Source organism: Hyperolius riggenbachi, chromosome 12 (assembly GCF_040937935.1).
Source record: "Hyperolius riggenbachi isolate aHypRig1 chromosome 12, aHypRig1.pri, whole genome shotgun sequence".
NCBI lineage: Eukaryota > Metazoa > Chordata > Amphibia > Anura > Hyperoliidae > Hyperolius > Hyperolius riggenbachi.
Window position 1 is genome coordinate 62047343 of NC_090657.1, and position 12561 is coordinate 62059903.

The window sequence follows — 12561 nt, forward strand, 5'->3', positions numbered from 1 at the left end:
GGGCACAGCTGCTTTAAAGGGATACTTAAGTCAAAATTTAAAAAATGATTTTTACTCACCTGGGGCATCCCTCAGCCCCCTGAAGCTGTATGGTGCCCTCGCAGCCTCGCTCCGATCCTCCTGGCCCCGCCGGCGGCTACTTCCGGGTTCGGCGACAGCCGCCGACAGGCTGGGAACGCAAATGATTCTCCGCGTTCCCAGCCGCTATATCACCCTCTATGCTGCTGTAGCGTATAACATATACGCTATAGCAGCATAGAGGGTGATATAGCGGCTGGGAACGCGGAGAATCACTTGCGTTCCCAGCCTGTCGGCGTGTGTCGCCGAACCCGGAAGTAGCCGCCAGCGGGAACAGGAGGATCGGAGCGAGGGCACCATACAGCTTCATGGGGCTGAGGGATGCCCCAGGTGAGTAAAAATCATTTTTTTAATTTTGACTTAAGTATCCCTTTAAAAACTGTCATTTGTTGCAGTGTGACTAACAAAGCATAAAGGCTCGTATACACGTCTGACTGAAGGCAACGACGGGTCCGTCCGCCCGGCGGATCGTTCAGAAACGGCCTTATCAGTCCGCCGACAGACTGTACACATGCTGTACTGTCTGCCGATAACCCGCCCAGCGGGAGGTGACGACGGAATAGTCGTTGCCTTTAGTACGGCGTGTGTACGAGCTTGTTCAGTCTATAGTTAGAACCAGGGCTGTGGAGTCGGAGTTGGAGTCAAGGAGTCAGTCGTTTATTTCATAAACTGAGGAGTTGGAGTCGGATGATTTTTGTACAAAATCCACAGCCCTGTTAAGTATTCGAGTAAGGAGTCTGAGTCGGGGCCATTTTGGGTACCCAGAGTCGGAGTTGGAGTCGGAGTCGTGGTTTCATAAACTGAGCCACAGCCCTGGTTAGAACTGTATATATTGTATAGTTAGAGCCGAGACACGGCTAGGGTTTTGTTTTTGAATTTAGTGTGTGTGTGTCTGTGTGTCTGTGTCTGTGTGTGTGTGTGTCTGTGTGTGTGTCTGTGTGTGTGTGTCTGTGTGTGTGTGTGTGTGTGTGTGTGTGTGTGTGTGTCTGTGTGTGTGTGTCTGTAAATAAACACACCACTGTTTGAAGGAAAAGCCACTGGACTGGTTTCCATACCTGAAAAGGTTGCTCACCCCAGGGAGCCTAGCACCCGCTACGTATTCCCCCCTCACAATATATATTATTATTATTACATATACATACAGTGGGATGCGAGAGTTTAGGCAACCTTGTTTATCGTCAAGATTTTCCTGTATAAATTGTTTGTTTGTTAAGATAAATGTCAGTTAAATATATGATGTAGGAGACACAGTGATATTTGAGAAGTGAAATGACATTTATTGGGTTTACAGAAAGTGTTCAATAATTATTTAAACAAAATTAAGCAAGGTACAAAAAAAGGAAATCAATATTTAGTAGATCCTCCTTTTGCAGAAATTACAGCCTTTATACGCTTCCTGTAGGTTCCAATGAGTGTGGATTCTGGTTGAAGGTATTTTGGACACTTCCTCTTTACAAAACATCTCTAGTTCATTCAGGTTTGATGGTTTCCGAGCATAAACAGCTCTCTTTAACTCACACCACAGATTTTCAATTCTATTTAGGTCTGGGGACTGATGTGGCCATTCCAGAACGTTGTGCTTGTTCCTCTGCATGAATGCCTTAGTGGATTTTGAGCAGTTTTTAGGGTTGTTGTCTTGTTGAAAGATCCAGCTTTGTCACAGATTCCTGGACATTGGTCTCCAGAATCTGCTGATACTGAGTGGAATCCATGCGTCCCTCAACTTTGACAAGATTCCCAGTCCCTGCACTGGCCACACAGCGCCACAGCATGATGGAACCACCTCCATATTTTACTGTGGGTAGCAGGTGCTTTTCTTGGAATGATGTAGTGTTTTTCCTCCATGCATTTTGCAACTAAATTTTTAGTTTTATCAGTCCATAGCACCTTTATTCCAAAATTAAGCTGGCTTGTCCAAATGTGCTTTAGCGGCTTTGTTTGTGCTGTGGGCGGAGAAAAAGCTTCCTCTGCATCACTCTTGCATACAGCATCTCCTTGTGTAAAGTGTGCCGAATGGCTGAACAATGCACAGTGACTTCATCTGCAGCAAGATGATGTTGTAGGTCTTTGGTGCTGGTCTGTGGGTTGACTCTTCTCACCATTCGTCGCTTCTGTTTATCCGAGATTATTCATGGTATGCCACTTCGAGCCTTAACTTGAACTGAGCCTGTGGTCTTCCATCTCCTCAATATGTTCCTAACTGTGGAAACAGCTGAAATCTCTGAGACAGCTTTCCGTATCCTTCCCCTAAATCATGATTGTGAACAATCTTTGTCTTCAGGTAATTTGAGAGTTGTTTTGAGACCCCCATGTTGCTACTCTTCAGAGAAGATTAAAAGAGAAGGGAGACATAAAATTGACCCCCTTAAAGACTTTCTCCTAACTGGATTCACCTGTGTATGTAGGTCAGGGGTCACTGAGCTTACCAAGCCAATTTGAGTTCCAATAATTCTAAAGGTTTTAGAATCAAGAAAATGACAACAGTGCCCAAATTTATGCACCTGCCTAATTTTATTTAAACAATTATTGCGCACTTTCTGTAAATCCAATAAATATATTTAACTGACATTTTTTACAGTAATAACCAACTATTTATACAGGAAAATCATGACGATTAACAAGGTTGCTGAAACTTTCGCATCCTACTACACCGTATATATGTATGTGTGTACAGAGTGCGGAAACCAGGAAAATTACCGTAAAAGTGGGTATCCTGACTTTACTACATGTCACTACAGGGCCTCTTTAATGAAGAACATTTATAAACTCCAGATAGGGTTGCAAAATATTTAGTCAGGGCAGTCTTTGCCGTTTAGTGTTGATACTTCTGTGTTGCTATTGCTATGTACCCTGTGATAAGAATTCGTAAAAGAGCTTCATTGCTCAAATAAAGGAGCAGATGTCCGATTTCATAATTGGGTAGCAATGTAATCTCTTCCCGTGTCTGCTAATCTAGTTTAATGAAATCTGTGTGTGGTTTCCTAGTCTGTGACATAGCCCCTATAGACGTTAGGGGAACATTGACTTGGTACAGTTGATATTGGCACAGAGAGGTAACTGGCGTTGACCATTTCATTGGTAAATAAAGTACCAGTAGATTGTGCATTGTACAGAGTTAGGTCTGGGGCTCACTAGTGCACTTTCAGCAGACATCCCAAAAGCGATAGGTTAATGCAAGTGAGCCCACAGTAGAAATAGCGAATTAGATCAGATCAATTGGTGAAGTTAAATTGTGTAGGATATCGTTTGTAGTGTATGGGCCACTTGTCGATCGACTTTCGATTAACCATGTTGAAGTTGATTCCTTAATCACTTTGTTGATTGATTCAGAATCGCCAGATGTATGGCCAGGGCTGTGGAGTCGGGGCAATTTTGGGTGCCTGGATTCGGAGTCGGGGAAAAAATGCTCCGACTCCTAATGAATTTAAACTGTAATTAAAATAGAAGATATAATAAAATGTTCTATTTCTCAGATAATAGTCATCATAAATAATTTATACATACAGTAATAGCTGTGCTTAGTCCACAGAAATGAAATAAACCAATCAAAATTAGTTACTTGCTTCAATAAAGCAGTCCCCGTATTTTTAAAGTCAGATATACACATCTGATTGTGACTGTATATATGATGTGTACACAGGAAATATATATATATATGGCAATATTTCTGCGTTGATTCTGATTTATGCAAATGTATGCACTCTCTTTGCTCATGAAATCAAATAATTTGATATGTTCTTAAAATTTGGATTGGTGACCACGAATTAAATGGTACCTTAGACGGATAAAAAGAAGTTGTGTTTTTTTTTTTTTTGTTTTTTTTTTTATACATACCTGGGGCTTCTTCCAGCCCCCTTCAGGCTAATCAGTCCCTTGCTGTCCGCCTCCACCACCTGGATCTTCTGCTATGAGTCCTGGTAATTCAGCCAGTCAGTGCAGTCCGGCCGCATGCCGCTTCCTCAGTCAGGAGCGTTCTGCACCTGCTCAACAGTGCTGCGCAGGTGTAGTACGCTCCCAGCGGCGGAGTGTGTGCATGCGCACTACGCCAGACTGGCTCAAGTACCTGGACTCATAGCAGAAGATCCAGGTGGCGGAGGAGGACAGCGAGGGACTGATTAGCCTGAAGGGGGCTGGAGGAAGCCCCAGGCATGTATAAAACTTTAATTTCATCTGTCTCAGGTTTACTTTGTTACACAGTAGTACTATACTCTACATATGCACTCTCCACAGAGCTGCAGGGAATCCACTGAGAATGTTGTGCACATTGAACACAGAGGTGTTGTCTATCACCCATAAACCTGGTTCAGATTGTGCATGAAGAATGTGTAATAGAGGAAGAATCTCCTTATTCCCCTGCAGAGCACCTGCACATCTCTCTTACATGTACCCACAGTTACATTGCCTAGGGCCTGATAGATGTTCTTTGTTCCGGCCTGTACCTTTTACAAGTACTCTTACCAAGGACTAGTTTTTTAGTCTATGACTAAAGGGAATACATATAGCAGTCTCTATATCCTTCTCACTTTAGTTGCCTTTTAAAATTCCTAAGCGTTGGCAGTTAAGAGACGAATTTCATGTTACATACTTCCAATCAACAAGATTGTAATATGCAAATTAGAGGAGTCGAGTCGGTAGAATCCTAAACTGGGGAGTCGGAGTCGGTGGATTTTTGTACCGACTCCACAGTCCTTTGTATGGCTACCTTAAGCTTTTCAGTTTTGATTTGAATGCATGTTATGCGAACTGAAAAACCACGGAAATTGATTATGACTAATTAATTAATTGACTATGGCAACTGCAGGTACCAGCACTGGTGACTAACAAAGTAGTAAAAAAAAAAAACACCACCAACAATAGCGTATGCTGCTCAACTGCTGTTTTAATCACAAAATTGCATATCTATACATATCAAATAGCTGTAAGCTCAATTTATGAACGTACAAAAAACTCACGTACAATTACGGTACAGATTGCAGTGTGTGGGTACACCCAACCCCTGTAAACACCCTAATGGTTGCCATACATGGTACAATTTTTTTTCATACAATCTTACCATTTCTGTGTAGTGTAAGGAAGTGAATATACTGAAAGGATAATCTATGCTGTTCCCTTATATTACATAGAAATGGTAGGATTGTATGAAAAAATTGTACCATGTATGGCCACCAAAAGGATTGTTGTTATTATTATTATTATTATTATTATTATTAATGATTTATAAAGTGCCAACATATTCTGTGACGCTGTACAAATAATACAGACAATGGTGTACACCAATATACAAGATACAAAGCTAGCAACAAAATACAAAAAATGATACAAAATACAGAATTGGTAATGACAGTGATAAAAGTAACATAAAAAATAAAATGTATAATCATTTTCAAGACACAAAAGGAGGAGAGAGCATGGTTTCACACTGAGAATTGGCAGGCAGCGGTGCAAACAGGCCTTCGGGGATTACCGTGTTGTTACGCAGTAATCCTCTTCTGGCTGACAACCAAACAGGAAGTGATGCTCGCTTGCGCTTCCTGCTTCAGAAATGCAGAAGAGTATTGTAAAAATACACTTCCACTCATTTGCGTGCCGCAATGCCACCGCGTACGTTTAAAAAATGGCCATAGACCTACACGACTTCCGGTCCGCCGCTGTAGCCGCATGGTAGATAGGTAAGCGCTTGCATTAGGGAACTTCCGGACCAGCTCCTCACCACAACACAGGCAATGTGATTTAACCCATGGGCTTACAGTGCCCTGCGGTGGTCATTCAGAAAATGCCGCACCGCACGGGCCCTCAATAGTTTTTGGTCGACTCTCCATAAAGGGAATAGGAGTCTCTGTGGTATAATCCCAGTGAGAGAAAGAATCCACCAGATTGGGGTTGTATAAAGGACTATAAACTACTCACAGAGACTATTTGGAGAGAGGCGACCAATATGATCAAGAAAATAAGAATAAAGTGCAAACCAGTGTACCGTATATTCCGGCGTATAAGACGACCCCCCCAACTTTTCCAGTTAGAATATAGAGTTTGGGATATACTCCCCGTATAAGATTACCCCTCTGCCAACGCACACCAAATACAAATTAAATAAACATCATATACTGGTGCTGTGTATGAACAGATACTGGTGCTGTACTGTATGTGGTGCCCAGTACTTAACAGTATATAGGCGAATGCCTGGTTGCATCGGTCAACTCTCCCTCTCCCTAAGTGGATTGGTCAGCTCTCTTTGTCTCCCTGTTTATCAGAGCGGTATGGAAGAATAGATTGTGCTGTGCCCATAAAACACGCCTCTTTCACACTTCTGTCCCGCCCTTGTATCCTATTTACCTCCTTCTCTGCCTCTCAGATCTCGCACATGTGCACCTGTGCCGCTTCACTACAGTCCTCAGCAGTGAGATCTGAGAGTCGGTAAAAGGGTAGGGCCTATCACCCGGCATCAATGGCACCTGGCGTATAAGACTACCCCTGACTTTTCAGATGATTTTCAAGGGTTAAAAAGTAGTCTTATACGCAGGAATATACAGTGATTCAAAACATAATAATATCGACATAACGTGGGTTTGGAGACTATATTATAGATAGTGTACAGTATATGCCTACACACGAGTATCTATCTGCATGTTGATCCTCTACTCCAGGGGTCCCCAAACGTTTTGGGTCGAGGGCCGGGTCAACATACTTCAGAATGCTGGGGGGCCGGAGTATACATAAAATGATGTCGAAGTCTTTGTGGGCCAGACATTGCAGCATACCCAGGTGACAACCTGCAGTCCAATTGGACAGCAGTGTCACCTGATGTGGAATTTGATTGGAAACTAGCGAATTACTGCTTTCTGTGGACCACCAATATTTAAAGATGTAGCTGACCGCATCTATAAGTAATACATTTTGTGTGTGTGTGTGTGTGTGTGTGTGTGTGTGTGGGGGGGGGGGGTTAAAAATGCCTCAGGGGGCCACATTCGGCCTGCGGGCCTTAGTTTGAGGACCACTGGTTTACTCTATGTTCACATATATGGCTTGATATAAGTTAGATCAAGCAATATACCTGTATTTTTTTGGACTATAAAATCCTACTGACCATAAGACGCACCTAGGTTTAGAGAACAAAAACCAGGGGGGAAAAATATATGCTACACCTGGTGCATCCATGGTGAAGGGGCATCTTGTGGATTATGCCCCCTTTGTACCTCATGCACCTTTTGTGAGGTGCACCTCCGTTAGTCTCCATGTGTCCTCCTCTGTCCCCATGTGCCCGCCTTTGTCCTCCTTGTGTCCTCCTCTTTGCCCCTTCGTGTCCTCCTCTATGCCCCTTTGTGTCCCCTTGTCCTCAGTTTGTCCCCCGTGTCGTCCTCTGTCCCCATGTATCAGCCTCTGTTCTCCTTGTGTCCTCCTCTGTCCTCCTTGTGTCCTCCCTCTATGCCCCTTTGCGGCCCCCTATCCTCCGTTTATCTCACGGTGTCGTCCTCTGCATGGACACAGTACAGGGAGTCCCCGACGTTGCAGCGGGTTGGAAGTTTGTATTGGCAGCGTTCACAAGTCAGGAACTCGCTTCATTCTGACTATAAGACACAGTGACTTTTTTTCCCCACTTTTGGGTGACAAAAAGTAAGTCTTAAAGTCCAAACAATATAATACATAGACCTAGAGTAGAGAATCAACACACTCTTGTTTAGGAACATACACCATCTATAATAGTCGCCAGACCCATGTTCTGTCAATATTATTATGTGTTTAATAACACTGGTTTGCACTTTATGCCACCAGCTTTACCCTACTCTGACTGATTCTGATCAGAGAGGGAGGGCCCCGACCCCATGTAATGTGTCCACCTTCCCCGGGCCCATGGTAAGTGTTGAAGGCTCACCTCTCAAGCTGGCGGGAAACCTCATCTCCTGCGGTGTCTTTTTGAATTGTTACGGTGAGTGCTTGTACTTACAGTGACACCGGCGCATGTACTGACATCACCACATACGCCAGTGTCACGTGTACAGGCGCTCGTGGTGACAATTCAAAAAGACATTGAAGGAGATTAGAATTCATGCCAGCTTGACAGGTGAGCATGAAAAAAATCAAAACTATTGATCGGGTTGCAGCATCAGTATTTGACAGATTCAATGGTTATGAACAAATCAGCCGGATATTAATGCTGAAAATCGAGTAATGTATACAGTAGGCACCCTTAGAGACGGTTTATTTGGAGTCCTTCTAGGAGGATTCTGTTTGGTTGATCTAGATAACGGAACTGCTTTGCTTCCATGTTCTTTTCACCTGTCTTGATAACGGTCATGTCTTTTATAGAACAGCTGTAAATTGGCCTCAAGATGTTACCTGAAGAGCAAGACTTATCGGACCTTCTGGCCAAGAAGGAGCAGGAATGGAGGGACATCCAGCAGCGACAGATCCTCTTCCTCCAGCAGAACCTCAAAGAGGCTCAGAAGCACCACCGGGAGCAGAAGGATAAGTTTGACAGACTGAAGAAGGACTTTACGCACAACCTGAAAGTCCTGGAGGAGCGGGACCGTGAGCTGGAGCAACACGAGGCCGTGCTTAGCCGACTGACGGTCGTGGAGAACGCGAAGAGGTCTGAGATAAGCGACTTAAAAGTGCAGATTGAGAAACTGCAGCAAGAGCTGCTGAAGGAGAAGAAGAGTTACAGCGACCTGCAAGGACAATACCAGAGGAGGATCAAAGAACATCAGATAGATTTGGATCGAGTGAAGAGGTATTAAAGAGGAACTGTAGTATAAAAAAAATAAATAAACAAACAAAAGGCCTAATATCCAATGAAACCAGGTTCATTTATTTATATTGACCTTTTCTGGAGGTCCTTTTTGTGGCTGCTTACTTCTGACAGGAGGTAGATTTCATATTCCCCTCCGCGCGCCTTGGCCAGTTGCCTCTGCAGCTCATTCGCCCTGCTGTCGGTATGATGACAGAGCTCTGTGAGCTGGGCAGGATGCAATTTCATTGGCTCCTGACCACGTGATCACTGTTAGACAATCTCATTGGCTCACAGTGACTAATCACAGGCCAAAAGATAATGAAATCGGCTCCTGACTGGCTTACAGAGCTCTGCCTCCATAGAGACGGCAGAGCGGGTGGGCTGAGGTGACGGGCGTGTCGTGAACCGCAACAGTGGTGATTCTGTGCATCATGACGTCGGCGAGCTCCGGTATTTAGTACCAGCGGTCTCTGGTCCTTAAGGGGCCAGAGACCGCTGGTACTGAAGTGGTTAATTCATATAGTTTACGGTTCGTATCACATAAACATAAGGGCCCATATGCAATTAATTTTTACTCCTGTGGATTCTCTTAGGTGCTATTTTCACAACAATATAATGCCCTTCAAACCACCAGCAAGCAAGAAAATACTCAAAATAATTTTCATACTACTTTTTCAACTACTTTTTAGTACTTTTTCAGCTGCAAAGTGCTGAAAAGATGTTTTAAAAAGAAGAGGAAAAAACATCTAGGAGAAAAAGTGAATTGCATATGGCCAACATCTCTCACGCATGTCGTCCCGCCGTCCCTCTCCATTGATCAGAATAGATGTTGCCGTGCTGTGTGTCTGTACAATGCTTGTCCCCCTCAATGTTGCCTTAATGATTAATAATTGATTGATAAGGGTGGCATTGATGAAGTGTGTAGGACTCTCTTTCGGTCTCTGCACAGTGGTAGGTTGGGAAATGTGACAGAAGGGAGGTAGTTTGGGACAGATAGGTCAGCAGTTGCTTTGTTTGCTCCTTTACCGGTAGGCAGGGTAGTGTGGGGAGCAATGCGCTGGGCCGAGATAACCTGGCACTCCGGATCTTTCTGCGATGCATCTGTGTGCTGTACTCATGCTAGATTCTAAGCAGAGGCGGCCCCAAGCCTCTTCAGAAGGGTATTATGCCAGGCTCCGTGTGTCGTCCCCCCCCCCCCATTATGTCAGGCCTCTGTGTGTTCCTTCCCCCCCCCCCCCCCCTTCTCCATGTCGGGCCTCAATGTGTCCCCTCTTCTTATGCCTGTTCTCCATGTGTGTGTCCTTCCCATGCCGGGCCTCTGTGTGTCCCCACCTTTCCCATGCCGGGCCTCTGTGTGTCCCCACCTTTCCCATGCCGGGCCTCTGTGTCCCCACCTTTCCCATGCCGGGCCTCTGTGTGTCCCCACCTTTCCCATGCCGGGCCTCTGTGTGTCCCCACCTTTCCCATGCCGGGCCTCTGTGTGTCCCCACCTTTCCCATGCCGGGCCTCTGTGTGTCCCCACCTTTCCCATGCCGGGCCTCTGTGTGTCCCCACCTTTCCCATGCTGGGCCTCTGTGTGTCCCCCCCCTTCCCATGCCCGGGCCTCTGTGTGTCCCCCCCTTCCCATGCCCGGTCCTCTGTGTCCCCCCCTTCCCATGCCCGGTCCTCTGTGTCCCCCTCCCCCTTCCCATGCCCGGGCCTCTGTGTCCCCCCCCCTCCTTCCCATGCCCGGGCCTCTGTGTCCCCCCCCCCTTCCCATGCCCGGGCCTCTGTGTCCCCCCCCCCTTCCCATGCCCGGGCCTCTGTGTCCCCCCCTCTTCCCATGCCCGGGCCTCTGTGTCCCCCCCTTTCCATGCCCGGGCCTCTGTGTCCCCCCCTTTCCATGCCCGGGCCTCTGTGTCCCCCCCTTTCCATGCCCGGGCCTCTGTGTCCCCCCCTTCCCATGCCCGGGCCTCTGTGTCCCCCCCTTCCCATGCCCGGGCCTTTGTGTCCCCCCCCCCCCCTTCCCATGCCCGGGCCTCTGTGTGTCCCCCTTCCCATGCCCGGGCCTCTGTGTGTCCCCCTTCCCATGCCCGGGCCTCTGTGTGTCCCCCTTCCCATGCCCGGGCCTCTGTGTGTCCCCCTTCCCATGCCCGGGCCTCTGTGTGTCCCCCTTCCCATGCCCGGGCCTCTGTGTGTCCCCCTTCCCATGCCCGGGCCTCTGTGTGTCCCCTCTCCCATGCCCGGGCCTCTGTGTGTCCCCCTTTCCATGCCCGGGCCTCTGTGTGTCCCACTTCCCATGCCCGGGCCTCTGTGTGTCCCCCTTCCCATGCCGGGCCTCTGTGTGTCCCCCTTCCCATGCCGGGCCTCTGTGTGTCCCCCTTCCCATGCCGGGCCTCTGTGTGTCCCCCTTCCCATGCCGGGCCTCTGTGTGTCCCCCTTCCCATGCCGGGCCTCTGTGTGTCCCCCTTCCCATGCCGGGCCTCTGTGTGTCCCCCTTCCCATGCCGGGCCTCTGTGTGTCCCCCTTCCCATGCCGGGCCTCTGTGTGTCCCCCTTCCCATGCCGGGCCTCTGTGTGTCCCCCTTCCCATGCCGGGCCTCTGTGTGTCCCCCCCTTCCCATGCCCGGGCCTCTGTGTCCCCCCCTTCCCATGCCCGGGCCTCTGTGTCCCCCCCCTTCCCATGCCCGGGCCTCTGTGTCCCCCCCCCTTCCCATGCCCGGGCCTCTGTGTCCCCCCCCTTCCCATGCCCGGGCCTCTGTGTCCCCCCCCTTCCCATGCCCGGGCCTCTGTGTCCCCCCCCCTTCCCATGCCCGGGCCTCTGTGTCCCCCCCCTTCCCATGCCCGGGCCTCTGTGTGTCCCCCTTTCCATGCCGGGCCTCTGTGTGTCCCCCTTTCCATGCCGGGCCTCTGTGTGTCCCCCTTTCCATGCCGGGCCTCTGTGTGTCCCCCTTCCCATGCCCGGGCCTCTGTGTGTCCCCTCTTCTTATGCCTGTTCTCCATGTGTGTGTCCTTTCCATGCCGGGCCTCTGTGTGTCCCCACCTTTCCCATGCCGGGCCTCTGTGTGTCCCCACCTTTCCCATGCCGGGCCTCTGTGTGTCCCCACCTTTCCCATGCCGGGCCTCTGTGTGTCCCCACCTTTCCCATGCCGGGCCTCTGTGTGTCCCCACCTTTCCCATGCCGGGCCTCTGTGTGTCCCCACCTTTCCCATGCCGGGCCTCTGTGTGTCCCCACCTTTCCCATGCCGGGCCTCTGTGTGTCCCCACCTTTCCCATGCCGGGCCTCTGTGTGTCCCCACCTTTCCCATGCCGGGCCTCTGTGTGTCCCCACCTTTCCCATGCCGGGCCTCTGTGTGTCCCCACCTTTCCCATGCCGGGCCTCTGTGTGTCCCCACCTTTCCCATGCCGGGCCTCTGTGTGTCCCCACCTTTCCCATGCCGGGCCTCTGTGTGTCCCCACCTTTCCCATGCCGGGCCTCTGTGTGTCCCCACCTTTCCCATGCCCGGGCCTCTGTGTGTCCCCACCTTTCCCATGCCCGGGCCTCTGTGTGTCCCCCTTCCCATGCCCGGGCCTCTGTGTGTCCCCCTTTCCATGCCCGGGCCTCTGTGTGTCCCCCTTTCCATGCCCGGGCCTCTGTGTGTCCCCCTTTCCATGCCCGGGCCTCTGTGTGTCCCCCTTTCCATGCCCGGGCCTCTGTGTGTCCCCCTTTCCATGCCCGGGCCTCTGTGTGTCCCCCTTTCCATGCCTGGGCCTCTGTGTGTCCCCCTTTCCATGCCT

The 12561-nt window shown here is 48.9% G+C and overlaps 1 protein-coding gene across 3 annotated transcripts in view; it reads left to right on the forward strand.

Moving 5' to 3' along the window:
• Positions 1-12561, forward strand: part of CCDC57 (coiled-coil domain containing 57) — a 131370-nt gene that overhangs the window by 13120 nt on the left and 105689 nt on the right. For 2 of the 3 annotated variants that reach the window (XM_068262320.1, XM_068262321.1), the window contains exon 2: positions 8383-8806. In XM_068262320.1, coding sequence (XP_068118421.1) covers positions 8406-8806 — 401 coding nt within the window. In that variant the 5' untranslated portion in view covers positions 8383-8405. The remainder of the gene's footprint in view (positions 1-8382; positions 8807-12561) is intronic. The other variant, XM_068262322.1, reaches the window with a different exon arrangement.